Here is a 20061-nt window from a genome sequence, read left to right as displayed (position 1 = left end):
TGCCCCATCTTGTGTTTGCCCAGCCCCTCCTTCCCACCTTCTAGCTTCATGTTTGGGGCACACCCTGTCCGTTTCCTGGGTGAACTGACTCTTTTCTCTCTCTTTCACACACACAAAATCAGACAGAAAGCAAAGATGACCAAGCTTTAGTTACCTCCTGTCCAGATTATGTTCAACTTGATCCTTGTAAATGATCTCTAATTATGGTCCTGAGCATGCTGGCTTGGACTGTTTCTCCTGTGTGTGTGTGTGTGCATGTGCATGTCTGCGTTTGTCTCTGCGCGTGCACACAAGGATTAAGGATAGTGTGTGAGGCCTGTGTTTCCTGCCAGAGGAGGGAGAGAGTGAATATAGCGACTGTCTGAGCAACCTGGCCTCAGTCTCTGGCTTTCATTGAACTTGAACAGACAAAGAGTAGCGATTTATTATATTCAACATCAGGCTCAGCTGGACGGCAAGCAGTCACCAGCAGGAGAAACAAGACGGAAGACGGGGCAGAAAATGAATGAAACACTGAACCAAATGTATTTACTTTGAATATTTATAAAGGTTGAAATGGGTTAACACATACAGTACCATGAAAAAATCTCAAGCCAACCCTCATTTCTTTATAAATTGCCAAAAAACAAACAGGAAATAGGCGCAGTGATTTATGGAAATCACATGCAAACATAAGTGAAACACAAGATATGAGGCAGAAACAGAGTTTGTACAATTGTGCAAGCCATTTTGAAAGCTAACATTTGTTACGAGCACCTTTATTCTTCAACACCTGAACCCTCTTAAACAAGCTTTCTTGTAGTTTTTATTAAGTAATCTTCAGGAATAGTTTCTCCAGGCTTCTTGATGGACATTCCAAAGCTTTTTGTACCATTCTCTGTCAAAATGATCCCACACTGCTTCAATAATGTTGAGATCCTGGCTCTGGGGAGGATTCATCCCTCCATAAGACCTGTTGCCACTGATTTTCAGTCCACTTCTTGCGACTTGGCATAGCTCAGCCTTTTCTCCCCATTTCCCTTCCTTAAGAAGGGCTTCAGCCACCCTTCCATGAAGACCATTTCTGATGAGACCAACAGTAGATGAATCAGCTGAAGGGTCAGATGCATCTTTTAGGTTTGGTGTCAGGTCTTCGTTGTATTTCTTTCACTTTCAGATCCTGTTAATTTAGCTGTAGATATTTTTTTATGCCTGCCACTTCTTTTTAAAGACACACTTTAAAACAATTTACATAAAATTGTTTGTTGTCAAAGTGTGTGATTTTTGGGATTTTTCACAGATGCAACTAAAGAAATGTGAACAAATAATGTGTCTTTAATTTAAAAATAGCCTTTTTCATAGGTTCTCTGTTACATTTTGACAAAACAGTGATTCATCACTTGAGTTGGGTACCTTATTCATGCCTGAATGATTCAAAGGTCAGCGTTAAGTGGTTTAATAAAACCACTTTAAAGAAAACTTAGCTACTTGAGAGCAAAACATAAAGAGAAGAGGGGTCGCTTAACACTTTTGTAGAGTTGCGTATATGTATTTATTACAGGAACTTAGGAAAAAAAAAAGTACTGTTAAAGACATTTTAGAGCCTCGTCATAATAAGCTGCAGGGGTACAAAACAACTTTTAGCTACAAATTTACACAAAACAGAGTGAAATTATTCAGATTGGTTGAGATTGAAAAAAAAAAAACAAAGGCTCAAACAGCCAACCTCAGATCTTGGCGATTTAGTTACTTTTGTGCCTTTACTTGCATGAGGTAATGCACCTGAAGAGATGAAGTTGCAGTTGTAATTGGAGCTTTTTCTAACTCTACAGTACAATACTATTAATCAGAACTCTAGAACCTGCATATAGTTTCACAAAATGTCTTCTTTTCCATATATTGTTTAAATTTGACCAACCATGTAATCTACGGCTGCCACTATAACACCCACAGAGAAACAGTGCACTGACATGTAGCTGCTGCAACAGAAGCTCCATGATCTCCACTGATGCAAGTCAGTCTGACAAGCCTCACTTCCAGCCCAGCCAAGTTTAATGACTCATGCTAAACTTAACTGGTGCACTTTGGTCACACACTTTATGGTCACCTGAAGTACTCTTTGTTGTGGAGTGGTCAGCAAACAGCTGGGAGTACTGCTGTGTCTTTACAGCTTTGATGAGCCTCACAAGTAGCTCAAACAGCCCTGAGAGTGCTTTGTAATGGACATGTGAACATCTCATGTAGCCGTTTAAATTATAAAGCAAACTATCTCGTCAAAACATTACGTCATATGCAGATGTTTTACACAGAGCCATAGTAAAGCTATTTCCCAGTGCTTATTTTAACCCGAGTGGTTTCCCTAATTACTGGGTTTGAACAGGACAGCTTAACTGACAATTTGTACAATGGTGGTTCCAGCAACGGAGATTTTATGCAACATCCAGGGAGTATCCCTCAGTAATAAAACACAGTGATGGAATATCAAAGAGGTTTACTTCATCCGGAATAGGCAGGATTTCAAAACAAGTGGAAAATACCCACTTGGTTTGGCTACATCTTCAGACTCGAAGGAGATATTGAAGTTTGGCCAATCACTAGCCTTTTCAGAGAGAACATTCATATGAAGCTGTTCTACAAATGCAGATGCTCTCATATCCCTCCACAGATTGGAAGAGACAAAAAGCCCTGCATAAAAACCAGCTATTCCTTCATTAGTTACCACATTGTCTCAAAACCACTAATTTTATGGCAAAATACAAAAAGACATTTGTATCACAATTTACAGCTTGAAATCAGTGGGGATATGAACACATTATAGCATCGCTTTTCCACCCTCATTCTATCTTGCATCCTCTTCCTCACGCACTAATCTTTCATTTTTATAAGTTACATAAAATACCTCCAGTCATCTTGTTTCCGACCATTTTCTTTTCTCCCTTCCTGTCATTCTTCTCTTCCCTCCTTGCATTTTACACTGAAACTCAGAATCCGTTTGGCATGTAATGAGGCAACTTTGCCAACTTTGCTACATGAGCTCCACAGGACATTCCTATGGTCTCAGACCATGCCTCTCCCAGCATATACTTTTCTGTGTAAAAATACACATTTGCCAGCCTGTATGCATCATATGGCTACAGACCACCATAGCTCACTTCTACATTTAAAACCTTTAATTTCCCATTATGAGTATGTCCAACAGCTGTTCTGGATCATTTGTTTTTAGTAGGCTACATAAAAACAGAGTTTTAAACCATTTGATTTGCATTAATTGTTGCGTAAAAGCAAAAAGCTCTGGACTCATTTTCACAAATTTGTACAGTGTTGACGTTTGCCTTATAGAAAGTTAAATAAATAGGATAATTCACTAAAGAAATCACTACTTGTTCCAATATGTCTTTATTCCAGCGTGTGTAAACCAATTGATATTAAACAAATAAAAACATGAAAAAACTAAAGGTAGCAGTAGGAGTGTAATCATTTTTATTTTCGGTCAATGCATGATGATTGTGAAACACAGCACACTTTTGTGAGATATTTGCACTTTAAAAGCCCTATTAAGAAAAATCAAATGGTAATAACCTCTGCTGTCCGATTTCATCTTAATTAAAACACTGAATGGTAAAGAAGCTTAAACATTCAGCTGGAAAGAACTGAAATTCAGAGAAAGCAATAGAGGCTTTCAACCAGAGAAGAGTAAGTGCACAAGGCAAGACTTGACCCCACACTTCACACAGCTCATATATCATTAAATCAGAATCGTTTGTATGTGTATGTTCTTGTTTATACGGCAGCAGGCCGACCAGATGGCATCTGGATTCGAGGCCATGCAGCCCATGCCAACTATACACCAAAGCGCTCTGCAAATGTAACTGAATCCAAGGGATGTTTTGATGTGAGAAACCAAGTTAGAAGAGAGAGCATTCTGTGCGTCGCAACCCAGTTGTCTTTGTCTTCACTTTGGCAGCGTCTTTAAGCAAAGGGACATGAGTGACTGCGAGAGAGTGAGGAATGAGGAGGAGATGTCTCAGAGGAATGAAAGTAGGAAGAAAAGATGAGAAGGAAGGTCAAAGGTCAACCACCACCCACTCCCTTGTTTTTTCCATTTCCCCACTCACTACGTCTCATTTGGAATTCTACATTTTGTAATGCTTTACCCCTGAAGATAGCATTCACAAAGCACTCCATCCAGTTCTTTGTGGACAAACCTTTTCCTGCAAATTGAGACAAAGAAAGAACACCATTTCTCTCAATCTGTTTCCAATCTTCCACCATATTCACATGTGGTCAATCCCCATTACTGATAGAGATATAGGCTTGATCTCAACTGACGCTAAGGACCTTAGAGTGTCGTTCTGGATTTCACACTGCAGCCAAACAAAATGAAGGCAGCAGAAGCAGAAGAAGAGAGGGGGCAGAGGTTGGAGACAGACAGAGGCGAAGGGTAGGATTGGAAGACGGGGCGGGGTTTCCACTGAACTTACCACTGCACCAACAAATAGCCGCACGGGCCAAGGCATATGTTATAATCCAGACATTTCAGAGGATGGATGGAGTTAAACAAGAGGAGTAAGAAGAGAAAACAGGCATTCCCTCTGTATTGTGTTGAAATAGAGGAGGCTACACTTGCTCAAACAATCTCCTAAAAGTATTTTAAATGTGTTAACACACCTCTTCGCTGGTAAAATGTGATGTTTAAACTTTATGTATGACTTAACAGACTCCAGGCTTTCATGGCCTCACAATGTATGGCTAAAGTAAACACACACACACCCTCACACACAGCTGGCAGGATAATTAACAACAAATGGTTTCTTTTATATGACCTCTTAAATGTAAAACCTCTTAAATGATTACCCAGCAACCAAACGTTTCCACATTTTATTTCATGTGTACAGGTTAACACCTCTCATCTCCAAATTATGTTTAAGAGAGTTAAAGCAGTCTGAAGTCGAGAGTCTTTGTTATTGACACTGTGGACATCAGTGAGGAATGCGCAGGGTACTTTTAGCTGACAGCACCGGTGCGTAGCTGTGGGAAAAGCATCCAGCCACAAGCCGTCCCTATTTTCAGACACACACAGTTTCACACTCACCCTTGGGACACCCATGCGACCCTTGCTGCACACACCCTCGCCCTCCCTCTGAGTGTGACATGCTAGCCTCATTCTCTGACCTGACTGGATTCCAGCCCAGAGAGAGAGAGAAAAAAAAGAAACTCACTGCAACTAACTCAGTCCCTTTCTGCAAAAGACCACCGTCCGACATATCCTATACATATCCTATAGCTCCACAGACACTGAGGCAATAGTCGGTGAAACTTCTACCCCCCGATGTCTTCTAAGCAGCCCTTCAACCCACCAATCTGCTGTAGAGCTACAGTTCTTTGCACCTATGCGTTTGAGATGGGAAGCTGATGCCCTCGCTCCCAGAGGACTGGACAAGCAGGGTGGGAGGAGGAGGATGGAGGAGCCCATTGTGTCCTGCACCTCTAAACCAAAGAGTTTGCACTAAGTAATTATTCCCCCTCCTCTCTTCTTCGTTCTATCCCCACATGAAGCCACCCCCTAGCTGCTGCCCTCAAGGCTCTAATTTGGGTCACAGCCTGCAGAATGGCATCTCAACACTCAACACCAACAACCAGCACGAGGAAAGGGACGTATGAGTTGAGAGAAAGCAAGAGTTAGAAAACAAATAAAAAGTAGTCATGGATTATGCACTATATCAAAATTAATATTGTAGATTTGATTATCCCTACACCTGCCGACAAAGCAAGAATTCATAACCAATGGGAGAGTAAACAAAGAGCAGAGGCTGTGTGCAACATCTTCTCAGCGTCACCAGCAATTTAACTGCGAGAAAGTCAACACAAGGGGTGAGAAAACAAGAAAGACGCTGTTCATACAACAGCTCTGCCCCTAGACGAACCCTGCAAAGACACTTCACACGGCACTGTCAGCTGAGGAAAAATATCACACACGCCACACAAAAGAGGCAACAAGCTAAATAACCAAACCATCACAGACTAGCAAGCAGGTCTGGCATTGCTCTCTGATGTTTGACAAGTGGCCACTTGAAGGGCGACATTTAGACTATTATGCATATTTTACCAAACAGAAACCAAAAAGTCAAATATTATTTTAGTGATTATGGTTTATACCCCAGTGAAGACATACATCTTACACCCACCACATCAAGCGATCACTTCACCTGGAGGAAAACTTGTGTCTGTAATTTGGACTTGCCGGGAAGTGCTGCTGAAAATTTGAGAGAGAACTTAACTTAAAACAGCTCCTGCTTACCGGTAGGCATTGCGGCTTGGCCCTGCTTCAACAGAAATGTGAGCAAAAGAGTTTTTTAAAGTGACAACAAGCAGGTTCATCAAAGGGAAACAGGACTTCCAGAGAGGGTTACATATCCGGAGTATTCCAAACAGTATTCCTGGCAAAGCCTGGAAAAAAATCTTCAGATTTCCCAAATTCTCCCAGTCATTGTGAATCCTCTCTCCAGTGAGCTAATGTGCAGTTCGCTGCTCCACAACACACACAGGAGCGCACACTCTGAGGCTGTGGTTTCTCCTGAACACACTCCTCTGGCTCTTTTCTTTTCCTCACTTCAATTTACTGAAGATCTCCTCCGTCTGCTTCTCTTTCTGAATGCTTCTCTCCCTTCCACTCAGCTACATCCACTGTGTGCATGTGTGTTCAGAAGTGTCCATGTGTGTGTTTGCACGAGAGTGTGTGTGTGTGTGTCAAAGTGAATGGCCTCTGCTCTCTCCCTGCTGGGTATTCCCCTCCCCCTGACTCCTCCTCCTGCTCTCCCACAGCAAATTACAAGGAGCCGGGAGTTTCACACTAAGTGCCTCTGCTCCTTTTTCTTCTCCTTCTTTTCCATCTTTATCTTTCCCCTACTTTATTTCTCCCTCCTTTTTACTTTTCCACCTTAAAACCTAACTTTAACTTGCTCCTCTTTTGCTTCACGCCTTTTGTGCGGGTGCGTCTCCTGCACGCTCAGCAGGCAGCTGAACTGCTGCTGTTCGCGCACAGCACCAGAGATCACACACACAGACGCACACTTTACGAGAAGCAGAGGGGGTTATGGCTGATCAATAGGCTGCGGGCCGACTCAGACAAAAGCCTCTCGTTTGCTGCGAGACATGCACCGCTCATTGTGACGCAGATTAAAGAAAGGCTGGACAGAGTGAGCACAAAACATGCCAGAAGTGGAAGAATGGGAGAAAAAGGGTGCCACTTTTTCAACCAGAGAAAATGGGAAAATATGACAGTGGTTCCCAGACTGTTGGGCCCATGATATCTTAAAGTACAGCCATGCTAACATCTAATTTTCTATATATCGATGACAACCGAGTTTCAGTACCTTCACCTATTGAGAAACAGGTTGTTTTTCAGTTTCACTTTTGTTTCCATGAACAAAACCTATCAAGCTCAGTTTTTATTGTCTTTGTCAAATCCTCTATGACATCCATTAAAAAAAAAAAAGACCTCTGCTGACCATCAGGGTTCATTTGTGGTTAGTCTGACAATAAAATCTTCCCAGAAAGACTGCATAACAGATAAGAGGTTTTGGGTACTTTGGATTTGTGAAGGTTCTAAAGACAAACTGCTGTGGAAAGGCTTACTGCGGGATTTTTGTGGGAGCTTCATTCATCCAAAGAGATTAAAGCAGAGGTAAACGCTTTTACCATTTTGACTGATACCATTTGTCTCTTTAACTCGTCTCTGATAAGCTCTCCAATTTTCGTTTTATTGCAATTTTAAATCACTAGAAAATCCTATCAATGCCTTCTTAAAACAAGCAGCCAAACAAGAACTCTCTCTGATTAACAGACGGTTTAAATTTAGCAAAGTTATGAATCTGAAATATTTGTAAAGGGACTAAAGCTGGAATTATGAAATTTTAGTGTTTGTTTGCCATTTTCAATGAACGCAATTGTGGAAGATTTAAAGAAAAGAAAAACAAGATCTATTTGGGACAAGAAACCCCCAAATTAAGCTATTTACCATATATGCAAACATATACACTTGGGTCTCAAGTAAACTTATGTTATAACATTTAATACAGGAGTTCTAATTCTCACACACTACATGTGAGATTCACACACTCTCACACCACATGTCTCATTACGGATATTGCTGCTGTACAACAGCAACAAAAAACAAAAAAAAATAGCGAATTTATCAACAGAGCTAAATTCTTAAGTGGTCAAACCGTTAAATTAGCTAAATAAAAACAAAAAAAAATCTCTCTAAACCCCGTACTTTTTCTATCTATCTAATCGGCTTGTCTCCTGTTAACTGTACATTATTAAATCCAAATACTTTTATAATTGTTGGATAGATGCAATGCTTAGTTTACACCATACCCATTGCTGCTTTTCTGTTTTCTGCTCCTTTTTCCTTCCATTGTGCTTGTGAACGTGTGTTTTGTTTAAGACAGCAGAACATTTTAAAGTTAAAGACAACTAAACGGTTATCTCACATGCCAATTTCATCTTATGTCAACAGAAATCTAATGAACAAGTAGTTGGGTTTATTTGTACGCACCAGTTGCATATGTGCACATGACTGTGACTACTTAGCTCAAACAACCCACAATATATGACCAGAAGTTTAAGATATTTCTGGCAAAATAAACAACTTTGTTGAACTTTGAGGGGTCTGAGAACAAAAATTACTTCATTCTGCTCAACCGATTAATCTTGTGACCCTTAATGGGTATCATATACTGCTCTGAGGTGTACCGTCTGTGTTTAACTTCACAAAGCACTCATAATTCAGGACAAGCCATGTGTCCAGTCAGGTTAACACACGTGAGACAATGAACCTTCAGTCGCTCGCTGTAAAGCAAATGTGTCAACTATTTGTTGTCCTTTTTTTTTTTTAAAGACAAGAACTGGTCTCAGCAGCATGGGGTCCTGCTAACACCCCCCTTCTCTTAACCAAAGCAATAACAGAGACCCCCTGGACTACCCTCACTAACACACACAAACAGAACAGACCCCAAGAAGCATGACCCCACTCTCTAATGGTCTGAGGGTCCATTGACCCACGAAGCCCCTAAACCTCCACTATGAATCTTTACTGTTTACCTGACATTCCCCCCTCTGCCACCTTCCACCCCTAACGCACGCACACACACACTTATTAAGAGGCCTTCCTTAATGAGCACCTCCAGCTTAACAAACATAAAGAGGGAGCTTCTAAACTCCTCAGTTCAGCCAAGCAAAACCTGCTGATGACATAAACTTACAGCGGCAGGCCGCCTTATCTGATGCCCTCTGTGTGCTCCCACAGCCTCAACCCCACTCTGCAACAGACCACAAGAGAAACAACACTACACCTATAATACAATGCAGTATGGCTGAGGATACTGGAAAGAAAAGAGTACGATTTATTCATGTTTTAGTTAAATATTTTCACCCAGCAAAAGAAAACTTAGGACAGTAATAATTATTTCCATTACTGATTATTTGTAGTCTTAGAAAAATGTCAGTCGCTAACATTCCAACGTATTCGATTTACGTTAATATCAAATCAACAAAACCAGCAAATCTTTCACATTTGTGGGATTGAATGTTTCTTCTTGTTAAATGAAATGAGATCATTTCGGACAGATTCTACCGTACAAACAAATCATAAAGATTAGTCACTTAGATGGTGAAATCTGGATTCTCTTCCTTGTTTACAGTCAGATCTGTCCTGTAAGCATGAAGCCACAGCCAGGAGAATCTTTAAAGCACATTTAAAGATCTGTGATTCTTCTGTTGAATACATACATCAACATATGTAAAAACAAGCTCCAAATAAAGTTAGAGTACTTCATTAAAAACTCTTGTTATTAAAGTGGTTCTGCAAAAAAAAAAAAATTTTTAGTTTGGACTTCAAATTTATAATTCTATACTGCTATAAAGCATATCTTCCTCCCTTGGCTCTGTACTTTTATACATATAATTATACAATTGAGTGTTTTTACCTACAATGTCTTTGATATGTTGTCCTAAATTCAAGTTTCTATAGAGTTGCGTTACGGAGAATGAAGCCTTTTTGGAGTTTGACTCAACCTTAGGACAGTCAGGAGAGCTACACCCATCTTTTTCTGCTCTCTCTCTCACATGATTATTGATTCTTTTTTTTCTAAATGAACTCATCACTTCTGGGACTGCATTCAGTTAAATACAAAAATTATGTGAATTTCTTCAATTCACAATGAAGGCAGCATCCTCATCTGACCTACTTTGTTTCTCACTCTGCTCAACAAGCTCTCCTCCTGTTAAGGGCTGACAACGAGCTGAAACAGTCTTTAAAACTCCTGTCATGCATCCAAAGTGAGAACTATTGGTTTGAGATGGTGGAACATGCTGCAGTAGTGGTCGCTGTGACAACTGTGTGGCATCCGTCTCCATGTTCGAGTGGTGGTGAGGGAGTGAAAAAAAGGCAGGAAAAGGAGGAAGAAAATGCGTATTGTCAATAAACCAAACTCCATTCTTCGTTACACTTGGCCAGCGCAAACTCTTCAATTTTCTGTGGTGTGGTACACACACAACTGTTTGTTTTCCAACAGCATTGTAAACTCTTCACTTAGAAAAATAAAAGCAGCAGAATTTATTATTTTCTTTTTTTAAATTGCAAAATTATTTAGTGTGTGTGATCACAAATAAAAACTATTCCCAAACAGATGCTCTGCAGGCCAAAGAAAAAAAAAAGAGGTGTGGAACTAACAGTGTGTGTGTGTGTGTGTGTGTGTGTGTGTGAAATCAGGTCGATCTCCAGCTCAAAGTGAGAACTTATTCATTTTCTCAGCTGTCCACCGCTTAAAGTGAAGAGTGTTTCTGTGGTAACATGGAGGAGTTAAGTGAGAACATTGAGAGAAACTGACCCAAAGCGTGAGGGAGACTGTGACTAATTACAGCAGTTTGTGGGTGGAGGGCTCATTCATATACAGTTTCCAGCTCCCTGTGTGACACTGTCTGTCTTTGTCATTGTTGAGCTGGATCATCTTCAGACACAAACACACACTCCTTCTTTATTCTAACACAGATACACTTAAGGCTTTTTTCTCACTGCCTGAGATCTTCATTAACCACTTAAAAGACACTTGTCCTTTTCTCCTCTTAAGGTTGAAAAATCATTCCTCACTCTCTGACAACAGGCCATCATTCTGTATCCAACAAAGTAAACAACAGCACCGTCCACACCTTCTGAAACAACACACGGAGGCGCTTTCTCATCTGACGCTGCCAAGTAAGATCCTTTATCAATGCTTTCCAAAATGGTTGAAAATAACAGTATAGAAATGCTTGAGTTGTTTTAGGAGCCAAAGCTGTGACTAAGGTTTGGTTAGGCTACAAAACGATTACGGCCTTTATCACAGTGATTAAAGTATTAACCACGTGAGAACAGTGATCATGATTGAAAAAAAATAAACATTGACTCAAGGGTGGATATGAAGGAAACGAACAGTTGTATCTTGTGTGTCTTTTGTTCTTTATATAAACATGAAAGCAGTTCTTTCTGCAGTCCTCCTGCTAGAGGCCTGTTCTGCTTGAATGTACTGTAAATAAATGTTATTTTGAGGCTCTCACAAAGGCCCCCAGACTGTTTGCACATGGGTCAAATTCAAACTTCCTCCCTCTGCAATGGTAGCTACTCAAGAGTTGATAACCCACATAAAGTTGGGAGCCAGTTTCTTGTTCAAAGTGACACAGGCCTATATTCTGCTGATGTCATTTGCAGTTAGCACTGACGCTGTGATTGCAAAAAGCAGACATTTAGGGCTCAGTGTTTTGGGATTTAAAGCACCGCATTGGGAGTTTTGTGCACTCCATCAACTTATGTTGAATGGGGCAAAAGATTAAGAGCATTTTCCAATATAATGCAGTTTGATCAAAAACCACCCACTACAACGTCAACAACATGCATGAAGGAGGATTATTACCTTTCAGACGTCAACAATGAAAAATGTTTAAGCCTTGTGAAGACGGAAAACTTTTGGCAGAGGTGTTGGACTGAATTCTTCTGACTTAATAGGTATTGCTTATAAAGTGCTCTATGTGTTCTTTAGCTTTCTGACCAAAATAATGGGAGAATATGTAAGATTTAAACAAGAAGAACATGCTTCAGTGGTGCACTTTAAGGCCCTTTCGGTCTATTGTCATCAAAGGACAACTTTAAAATTTCAAGTTAATATTTACCAGCTTGTGAAGCCAAATCAGTCTTATCGATCTCATCTTGCTGTTTTTAAGCTAAGTGGCAAACTAGTTGTGTTGAGGTACAACTGTTCTTTACTGCACCTTTGAAATAGGTTTTAATAGTCAACTCCATCTTCAACATGTGACTGCAACTGACATCCTGCATAACACAAGTTGTACAAAATTTGAAACAAATCTGACATGTTGGCTATAACTCAAAGGAACAGGAACATATCAATCAGTTTGATTTTCGATCATATGTCAGGAAAGCCAGGCTTGATTCAAACCAATCAACATTCTGTAATAAATGGCTGAAAACTACAATTATGTAATTTGGAGTAAGGACAGTTCATAACGACAGCGGTACACAACTTTTTATTTTAAAACAACCACAAGGAGGATGGAATAATTACTGCTACTCTGTCAGTTATTTCAGATCTAGAAAACGTTTCCTCATTGAAAGAAGAGCAAATAAAGACACCAACAGACCATTTACGTATACAATTTAGCTTGTGTAGCTTATTCATAGGATTATTCACAGTGCGTTGACTTGTTGTTCCATTTCTGAAAGTTATCCAGATGCTTGTGTGCCTTTATAGAATAGTAAGGCAAGTATGTTCCTTTGGACTTTTGATATATTTGCTTCCGTCTGTGTGTGCCTGTGTTTTTGCACTTTATGCAAAGGAACAAAAAAGAAAAAGAGAAAAATTTAGTTCCGAGGACAAAAATGGAAAACCAGCTCTTTCTTTAGTTATTTTTTTCCCAAACTTCAACTTCCTGAACATACGTAAATCACCAATACGATTGGTTTGTTGATCCAATTGTCTATTGCTGACTAATAACCAAAATGCATGCCCTTTTTCCCAGGTTCCCAAATAAAAAATTGCATCACACCACCTGATTGGAGAATATTGGTGAATGTAGAATACAGTGCAGCACCTGTTGCAACTAAACCTGCCCGTCTTAGCCAACAGGAGAGCTGCTATTTTCAAAAAGTGGTCAAGTTTAATCTACAATCCTGATTAATTTGATTTGATTTTCACCCTTTTCGTAGCTTCCAGGTTTCTGGACGGTATTCCCTCTGGCTGCAGCAGTACACTTGCAGTGCCAGAACAAGTCCAGGAATTTCAAGCTCTTACAGGCCAAAAAAATCTAACTGAGGCACCAGTTAGAGCTTATGTAAGAGCAGGACTCTCTCAGAACTGGAGAGAGGATCAAGGAAAAGAGGGAGCGTCTTCGCCATTCCAGCAGACTAAACAACAACAGCGACACAGAAATAACAGCAGCTGCTACGTCGACAACAACAACAACAACGTGAACAGCGACAGCCGCAGCTAATGACAAAGAAGGGTGGAACCGTGGCTGAAGCAGAACCCAGGAAAAAGAATTTACGATAGGAGATGGTTTCTCTGCTGAGAGATGGTATCAACAGAGGCAGATAAATGAGATCAAGTTGACCACCAGGATGGGAAGAAAAACTGGTGGAACACTGGAATATAATTTTCTGTAAATAACAATAATTGGGCTGTCGGAGGTAAACACTAATATTTCTTTATGCACTGACAACATCTGTTGATCTCCACCTTCCTTTTTTAAACCAAAACTATTTTTTTTACATTTAGCTTATGTTCTTAGTGTGTTAATGGCTGCACAATGTGTGTATGTGTGTATCAGTAACTATTGTGTGTTTAGTGTGTACAATAGCATGTGTGACGGATATATGGAGGAAGCTGTGTTTGGCCTCAGATTAAAATGCAGGACGGGGGTCTCATTTCAGGAAAAAAGACCAGACACAGGGACTTTTCCCCCATTAGGGAAACATATGACGTATATCTAAATAATATATGCAGCACTAAGAACGTATGATTTTGCTTGAAAGTGTCTGAAGGTGAAGTTGAATAGGAACACTTGTGTTCTCAATCACTCATTTGCAAATCTGATTTTGAATCGCACATTAGCAAACATAGCATAGCAACCGTTTCTAACACAATCAAATCTCTGTGTTGACTGACTGGTTAAAAAATGAAGAGTTTTCCACTTTCTTGCTAAAAACACAAATGTGCCTGTCCCACATCGTCTCTAAATCTGTGTGCCTCAGAAGATGGGTGCTCCAGTTAGAACTCCTTAAATGAGGACACACCACAAAGGAGAACACACACGTACGTGTACACAAACTCACACCAAACACCGCAGGTAAGAGTGTGGTGTTATTACAGTGACTTTACACTAAAACTTAACTACATTTTAGGTATAACATGACAGATATGATTTATAATTGATCCAATTTTTTTTAAATCAAACATCGGCAGGGAAAACAATGACTTCCGTTCTCTGAAATAATTAAAAAAAACATACTCTAAGTGCTTCTAAACTGGGTTAAAGGTAAAGTTAGACCAAAAGATATTACAAAACAAACATCACTTTGAGCATTCTCTCAGGTAGACACAGGTAAAACTACTATTATTGTCACATCCACCATCCATCACAAACAGTCACACTGTATGAAAGGCAGTGGTCAGAAACTACAGCAGCCTACCATGCTGTCTAATTAGACAAGTAGGCAAAGGTGGCATTAGAGTCCTGCTAAATTGAAACTTTGGTTTGTATAATTGGTGGCCAGACAGGGTTTGGTGGGACCAGCCTCTGCAATTGTGATTAAATAAAGACCTGGCTTTTTAAAAAGGAAAAAAAAAAAACAGAGAAAAACTTGTAATGTCTGGGCATGTTCTGAGAGCAGATACACTGAGATACAATCACATTTAGAGCATTTCTTAAAAGCGTGCCCTGTGTCCTGTTACATTAGAGTGTCACACATAGACAACCTGTCACTCACCTCAGAGAGACCATTCCCACGATTAGCCTTTCCTCAGCTGCTCGTATCCGAGTATCCTTTCACAGGTTAGATCCATGTCCAAGCATTTGAAAAGTTTCAGAAATGCTGAATGGCTTTCAGAGATAGTTACAGCCAGTGCAACGCAGTACGGTCCGCGTTCCTCACCTCTACAGTATGAGGTCAGTTCAGAGAAAAAGAGAGACACTATGAGAAAGCAAGGGGGAACAGATGGAAGCAAAACGCAACGAAACTGACTGCCCACTGGGAGGGGAGGGGGAGAGACAGGGAGCGAAGAGCTCGCACATCCAAGCAGCCCACTTCCTGACCAATTACTGCTGCAAGACTAGTCTCTCTCCCCCTTTCCAAACGGTCAGTCTTTCTTCACTCCCTCACTTTGCGGTGTGTGATCGTTGCAAGAACTGGAGAGCAGCCAGCACTGCAGGCGACATAAGTGACACTGGAAAAAGCAAGAGGAGCCGTCACTGAAACTGTGATATCACGCCTCCAGAATGAATGGAAGACGTGCAAACAGCGATGGAGAGTTGACGTGAAGTAACAGGGATCAGCATGAGAGTGGGGTGACAAAAAAAAAAGAGAGACAAGCTGAGGGGAAGGAGGAAAGGAAAAAGAGGGCAACACAAGGATGAGCTGTCTTGTCTAACCCTGAAAATACACCAACAAGTAGGTCACATTGCATGCAGCAGCAGTTAAGAGCCTCCATGTAACTCCATCCAAGTTTTAGTTCAATAACAGAGTTTCTGGAGTGCAAGAGGTAGACTTAAGGAGAAAAGCCTATGTTACCCCAGAAATAGAAACTAAAAAGAGATTTGTTGATGGCTTTGAAACTCAAAGTACAGCCTGATCTGAACCAATCTGTATGAGTACAAACAGAAAATGTCCAATCTCGTGGTGATTGTGTGTGTGTGTGAGTCATTTGGTCATTGTTCTGCATCCTAACTGAACAGGATGGAGGAAAGTCCCTTCTCCAGGAGCCAGTGGCTGTTGTTCCTGCCTCCTGGTAGCGAGGCTTCCTGGGATTGATAAAGCAACTCTGAGCCTTGTCAGCACACACACTTTCTCACTTCCACGTTTTCACCAGTCTGAGGATTTTCCAGGCAAAACAAAAATGCACGTGATTCTGCAGCAATCGCAGATGGTGGCAAATACTGGCCTTTGATAAGCAGCCAACTAACACACTTAACCCTTGTGACCTAAATCTTTTTTTAAAATATAAGATTTATGAGTAATAACAGTAGTGTGCAATGACTTTTCATAGAGAGGGTTTTAACAGCAGCTATCTGTGTAAAGTGACCCCACAAACAGCACCGATACGGGTCAGCAACTGGCTGTTATTATGCTAACCTAGGAAACCCATGAAACTGTGCCAAGCCTTTGTAACAGAACACCACACCTTGCACTTTAAAACATTCAGAGACAATGACAGATCCCCGCATTGTGTCTGAGGAAAAACAAACTGGCAACCTGCTGCCAAATGCTTGCTCTCATCCACTTGCATGACAAAATGTTCGCTGGAGGAGTGAAGTAACACATAAAACCCAGAAGAGAAGATCTAAAACTAGTATTAGTGTTTGCTTTTTTGTTGTGCTTCATGGATATGAGTCATTTCTTTCATATTTAAAAGAATAATTATTAAAAGTTAAACTAAAATGTTTGGTATATAAAAGTCAGAAAATAAATTAGCAGAAAATTAGATGATCACTTCAAAATTTAGCTTATACAGTACTTTGGGAGAGAAAAAAGTCTCATCACATTTCGACATTTTCTGAATGTCTGTGATTCAACAGAGCAAAAATGTGGAAGAACAATCAGTGATGAAAATCAACTACCTGGACTCTCACAAAATGATTAGAGAACAAAGCCAAAAACAAAGTCCACAACGATGTCATCGGCTAAGTCATTATTGAAAGGAAACCAGTCATATCCCCTATTTCAAATAGATAACAGGGTCTGTCCATAAAAAGCCAAAAACCCCAACAAAATAGCTTTCATTGTCATAGAAAATGTTAAATTATTTTTGACTCGTGGACACCATGGGATCATTCACTTGTTGACAGGTTGTTTTCTACAACAGGGAAATAAAAGTTTGCAGAGAAAATACCATAACAACAGGAAGGACTCCCACCTTCCCCTCCCATTTCCCGCCTCTTGTCAGTGGCTTGTTTACAAGTGAGAGTCAAACAGGATTTGACATTTGTTCTGCAGGTGAATCATACTCATGTGATGGCTTCGTCATTCCAGCGTCATCGGAGGAAATGTTAATGAGTAAAGCGTTTGACTTGTTTGTTAGTCATCTTTGACATCATAACCCTGGAGAGTCTAGCTACCTCTTTGTGTCTGTACCATCTAATAGCTCCTTGTTCAAAGGAGATACCCTCGCAGCACATGACGAACCATCACCGTCGCAACTGTACGGTGATGACTACAAACAGTGCAAGTGTGCTTTGACTGGTCCACTCCAACAGTGGCCCCGACTATTACAAAGAAAATGGTGTAAAAATGTTGTCATGCCACATTTGCCATGTAAACATCTGCTCTTAATATTAGCCTTAAAAAAAGAAAAAGGAAATAAACCTATCAAAACTAAACTAGTCCATTTTTGGACCAACAATGTGGTTCAGGTTTCATTGAGCTTATCTACCAGGGACAATGAAATAACTACATGAATTCCATGAAATAATCAAAAAGGGAAATTATCAAGTGAAAAGGATTGCAGAACATCTGAAAAAATGCTCAAAACTACTTAAAGACTACAAAGACTCACCACATGGTCAGACCATAAAGAGTCAAAACAAGCCCACAATGAGACAAAAAAAAAAAAAATAGACAACCAAGACACTCAAAATGGCCACTTTGCAAGAGTTAGAAACTGATTAATACTTTTGGACACACTTATTTTTTCAAGTGTTACTTTAATCTGAAGTGTACTTGGTGTGTGTGTGTGTATATGTGTATGAGATCAAATAAAATCAGAATTAGCATTCCATAAAAACCTATAGATTGAGCTAAATGAAGGGGTTCATCTTATTCCAGCTATTGCTGTGATTTTGAAAACCCCTTTTCTGAAGCATTAAAAGTGACTTATTTAATAAGTAATCACCTCTTTGAATTAGCAGCTCTGAACTACAAACATAATCATATTAAAGCACTAGTTCCAGGTGTGGTTTCAAAACTTGTAACAGATCCAAGCATAAACCTCTTAGGGACATCTTAGTGGGTGCGTGTGTTTGGAATTAAGATTAAAACAGAGAAGAGGCGGAACCTCAGCAGCTTTGTCTGAAGCAGGAACCAACGCACATGATTGTTAGGACTAAGGTAAAGCAGCAGAGAATGAAAGCATCTGCAGCTGATGGGGAATTGTTGATGTGTGTGCGGGTGACACACTGCGTACAGCTGTGTGAGTGCATGCCTGCTTATGTGGGTTTGAGCAGGATAAAGAGCCAGGAGCGCGTGTTGGCAGGTTCCCTTTGACCTGTGGAGGATTTGTTTTCCTTCATATTCATATTGGGCTAATACTCTGCCTTTCCCAGGCCAGTGTAAACCCAGGAAGCAGAGCCCTCCTCACTTCTCTTTGGGAACCTAAGATGTCATTCCACACAAAAGGAGCCATGAAAGCCGTCCAACTCAAGCAGGGGCCATTATTTACAGTACCAAAAGAAAATCACTCTCCTCCCAAACACTAACTCCCCTCATAGCATCAGCAGTCTGGCTCATTCCAGTGCTTCCCCATTTTGTTCCTTCCTTCATCTCCCTTCAGTTTTCTCTGCCCTCACATTCCCTCCATCGTGTCTCTCCTCTTTCAACCCCCCACCCTCCTAAGAATAATAAAGTAAACTATAGGTTTTGTAACCAGTAAGCCAAAGATTAGGTGTAAGTCCCAAAGTCAGGCTTTGCCAATCTTCAATGAGCCATTGAAAACATGCAGAAAGATCTATGCTGATCATATAAGTACCTCTAGGAGGAGAAACTCTAAACCTCCAAACTTAGTTAAAAACAAACATAAGCCTTTTACCACAGCTCTGAATTTGTGCTCTCAGGTACTTAAGAATGAGCATGAAACTAAAAGTCTATTAGGATAATTACAAACTTAAAAGTATCTGTTCTCTATGTACGCAGGTGTTGGATGCATTCGATTTGCTTCATTCTATACTAAAGCAAATATTGTCTTCCCTGCATTTTGATTTCTTGACAAAATGTGTTAGTCACAAGAGAAACAGCTGATAAAGTGAACTTAAGCCCTGATAATCTCCCGCTGGGGAATCTTCACACAGTCTCCTTTAAAGTCTTTTCTACAAAGATATGTTTGTGAGTGAGTGAGTAAAAAGATAATAATGATATTCAGTTTCTATAATTGCATTGCTCCAGCTTGTTGATTGGATTCTGCAGTCTGAAGAGTAAACTGTGGTCAAGCTGATGGTTTAGGGTTACTGCTGGTTGTGCTGACAGAAAGAAATATGAGGTCACGTGTTACTGTAATAATATCTAGACACCAATGCTACAAACATGCCTCACAGTCCAACAAAATAATGTCTTCAAAGGGCTGTGGAGCTAGAAAAACTTTTTACCCTTACTGTAAGTACAGATGTTAGCGACATGTTAAACTCGACCCAGATGTGATCAAGAGGAAGATGGGCCCCATAAATGCTGCAGCACCCGCCGACCTCCTGACACAGCACTTTCTACACCCTGAGGAAATGAAGAGGAAGATAATGTGCAAAGCAGCTACAGTTTACGACTTAAAATATGTTTGAGGTAAACAGATGTGAGGGTTTGAAACATTTCAACGCTAGCAAATGAGACAAATTTGAAGAACTTTATCATCTGGTTTTCTGCAGTTAAACAGTAAAAAATACACATTTTAATGAGGAGTGACTGAGTGTGTTAGTGGTTTCCTAACAAGGTCAAAGAACCAAAGTGTCTGCATAAAGTGAACACTTGTAAGAACTTTATTTACTATGTTTCAGCTCTCAGAACTTCATCAGTCAAGCGGAGGTCAGTATTAATGATTGACAATAGACCCACGTCAC

The 20061-nt window shown here is 40.3% G+C and overlaps 1 protein-coding gene across 2 annotated transcripts in view; it reads right to left on the bottom strand.

The window, feature by feature from the left end:
* The window catches only part of LOC140266654 (pleckstrin homology domain-containing family G member 1), a 42185-nt gene extending 26660 nt beyond the window's left edge, over window positions 1-15525 (bottom strand). The window contains exon 1 of one of the 2 annotated variants that reach the window (XM_072361698.1): window positions 15017-15525. Coding sequence is in view for 1 of the 2 variants with exons in the window: in XM_072361697.1 (XP_072217798.1) it covers window positions 6278-6287 (10 nt within the window). In the remaining variant the exon portion in view is untranslated. Of the gene's footprint in view, window positions 1-6277; window positions 6729-15016 lie in introns of those variants that run through there. The other variant, XM_072361697.1, reaches the window with a different exon arrangement.
* Between the last annotated feature and the right edge of the window lie 4536 nt (window positions 15526-20061).

Source organism: Leuresthes tenuis, unplaced genomic scaffold (assembly GCF_036924035.1).
Source record: "Leuresthes tenuis unplaced genomic scaffold, fLeuTen1.0.hap1 SCAF_13, whole genome shotgun sequence".
NCBI classification, from domain to species: domain Eukaryota; kingdom Metazoa; phylum Chordata; class Actinopteri; order Atheriniformes; family Atherinopsidae; genus Leuresthes; species Leuresthes tenuis.
Note: the sequence above shows the minus strand (reverse complement) of the source record. Positions and strands in the feature narration are given on the sequence as shown.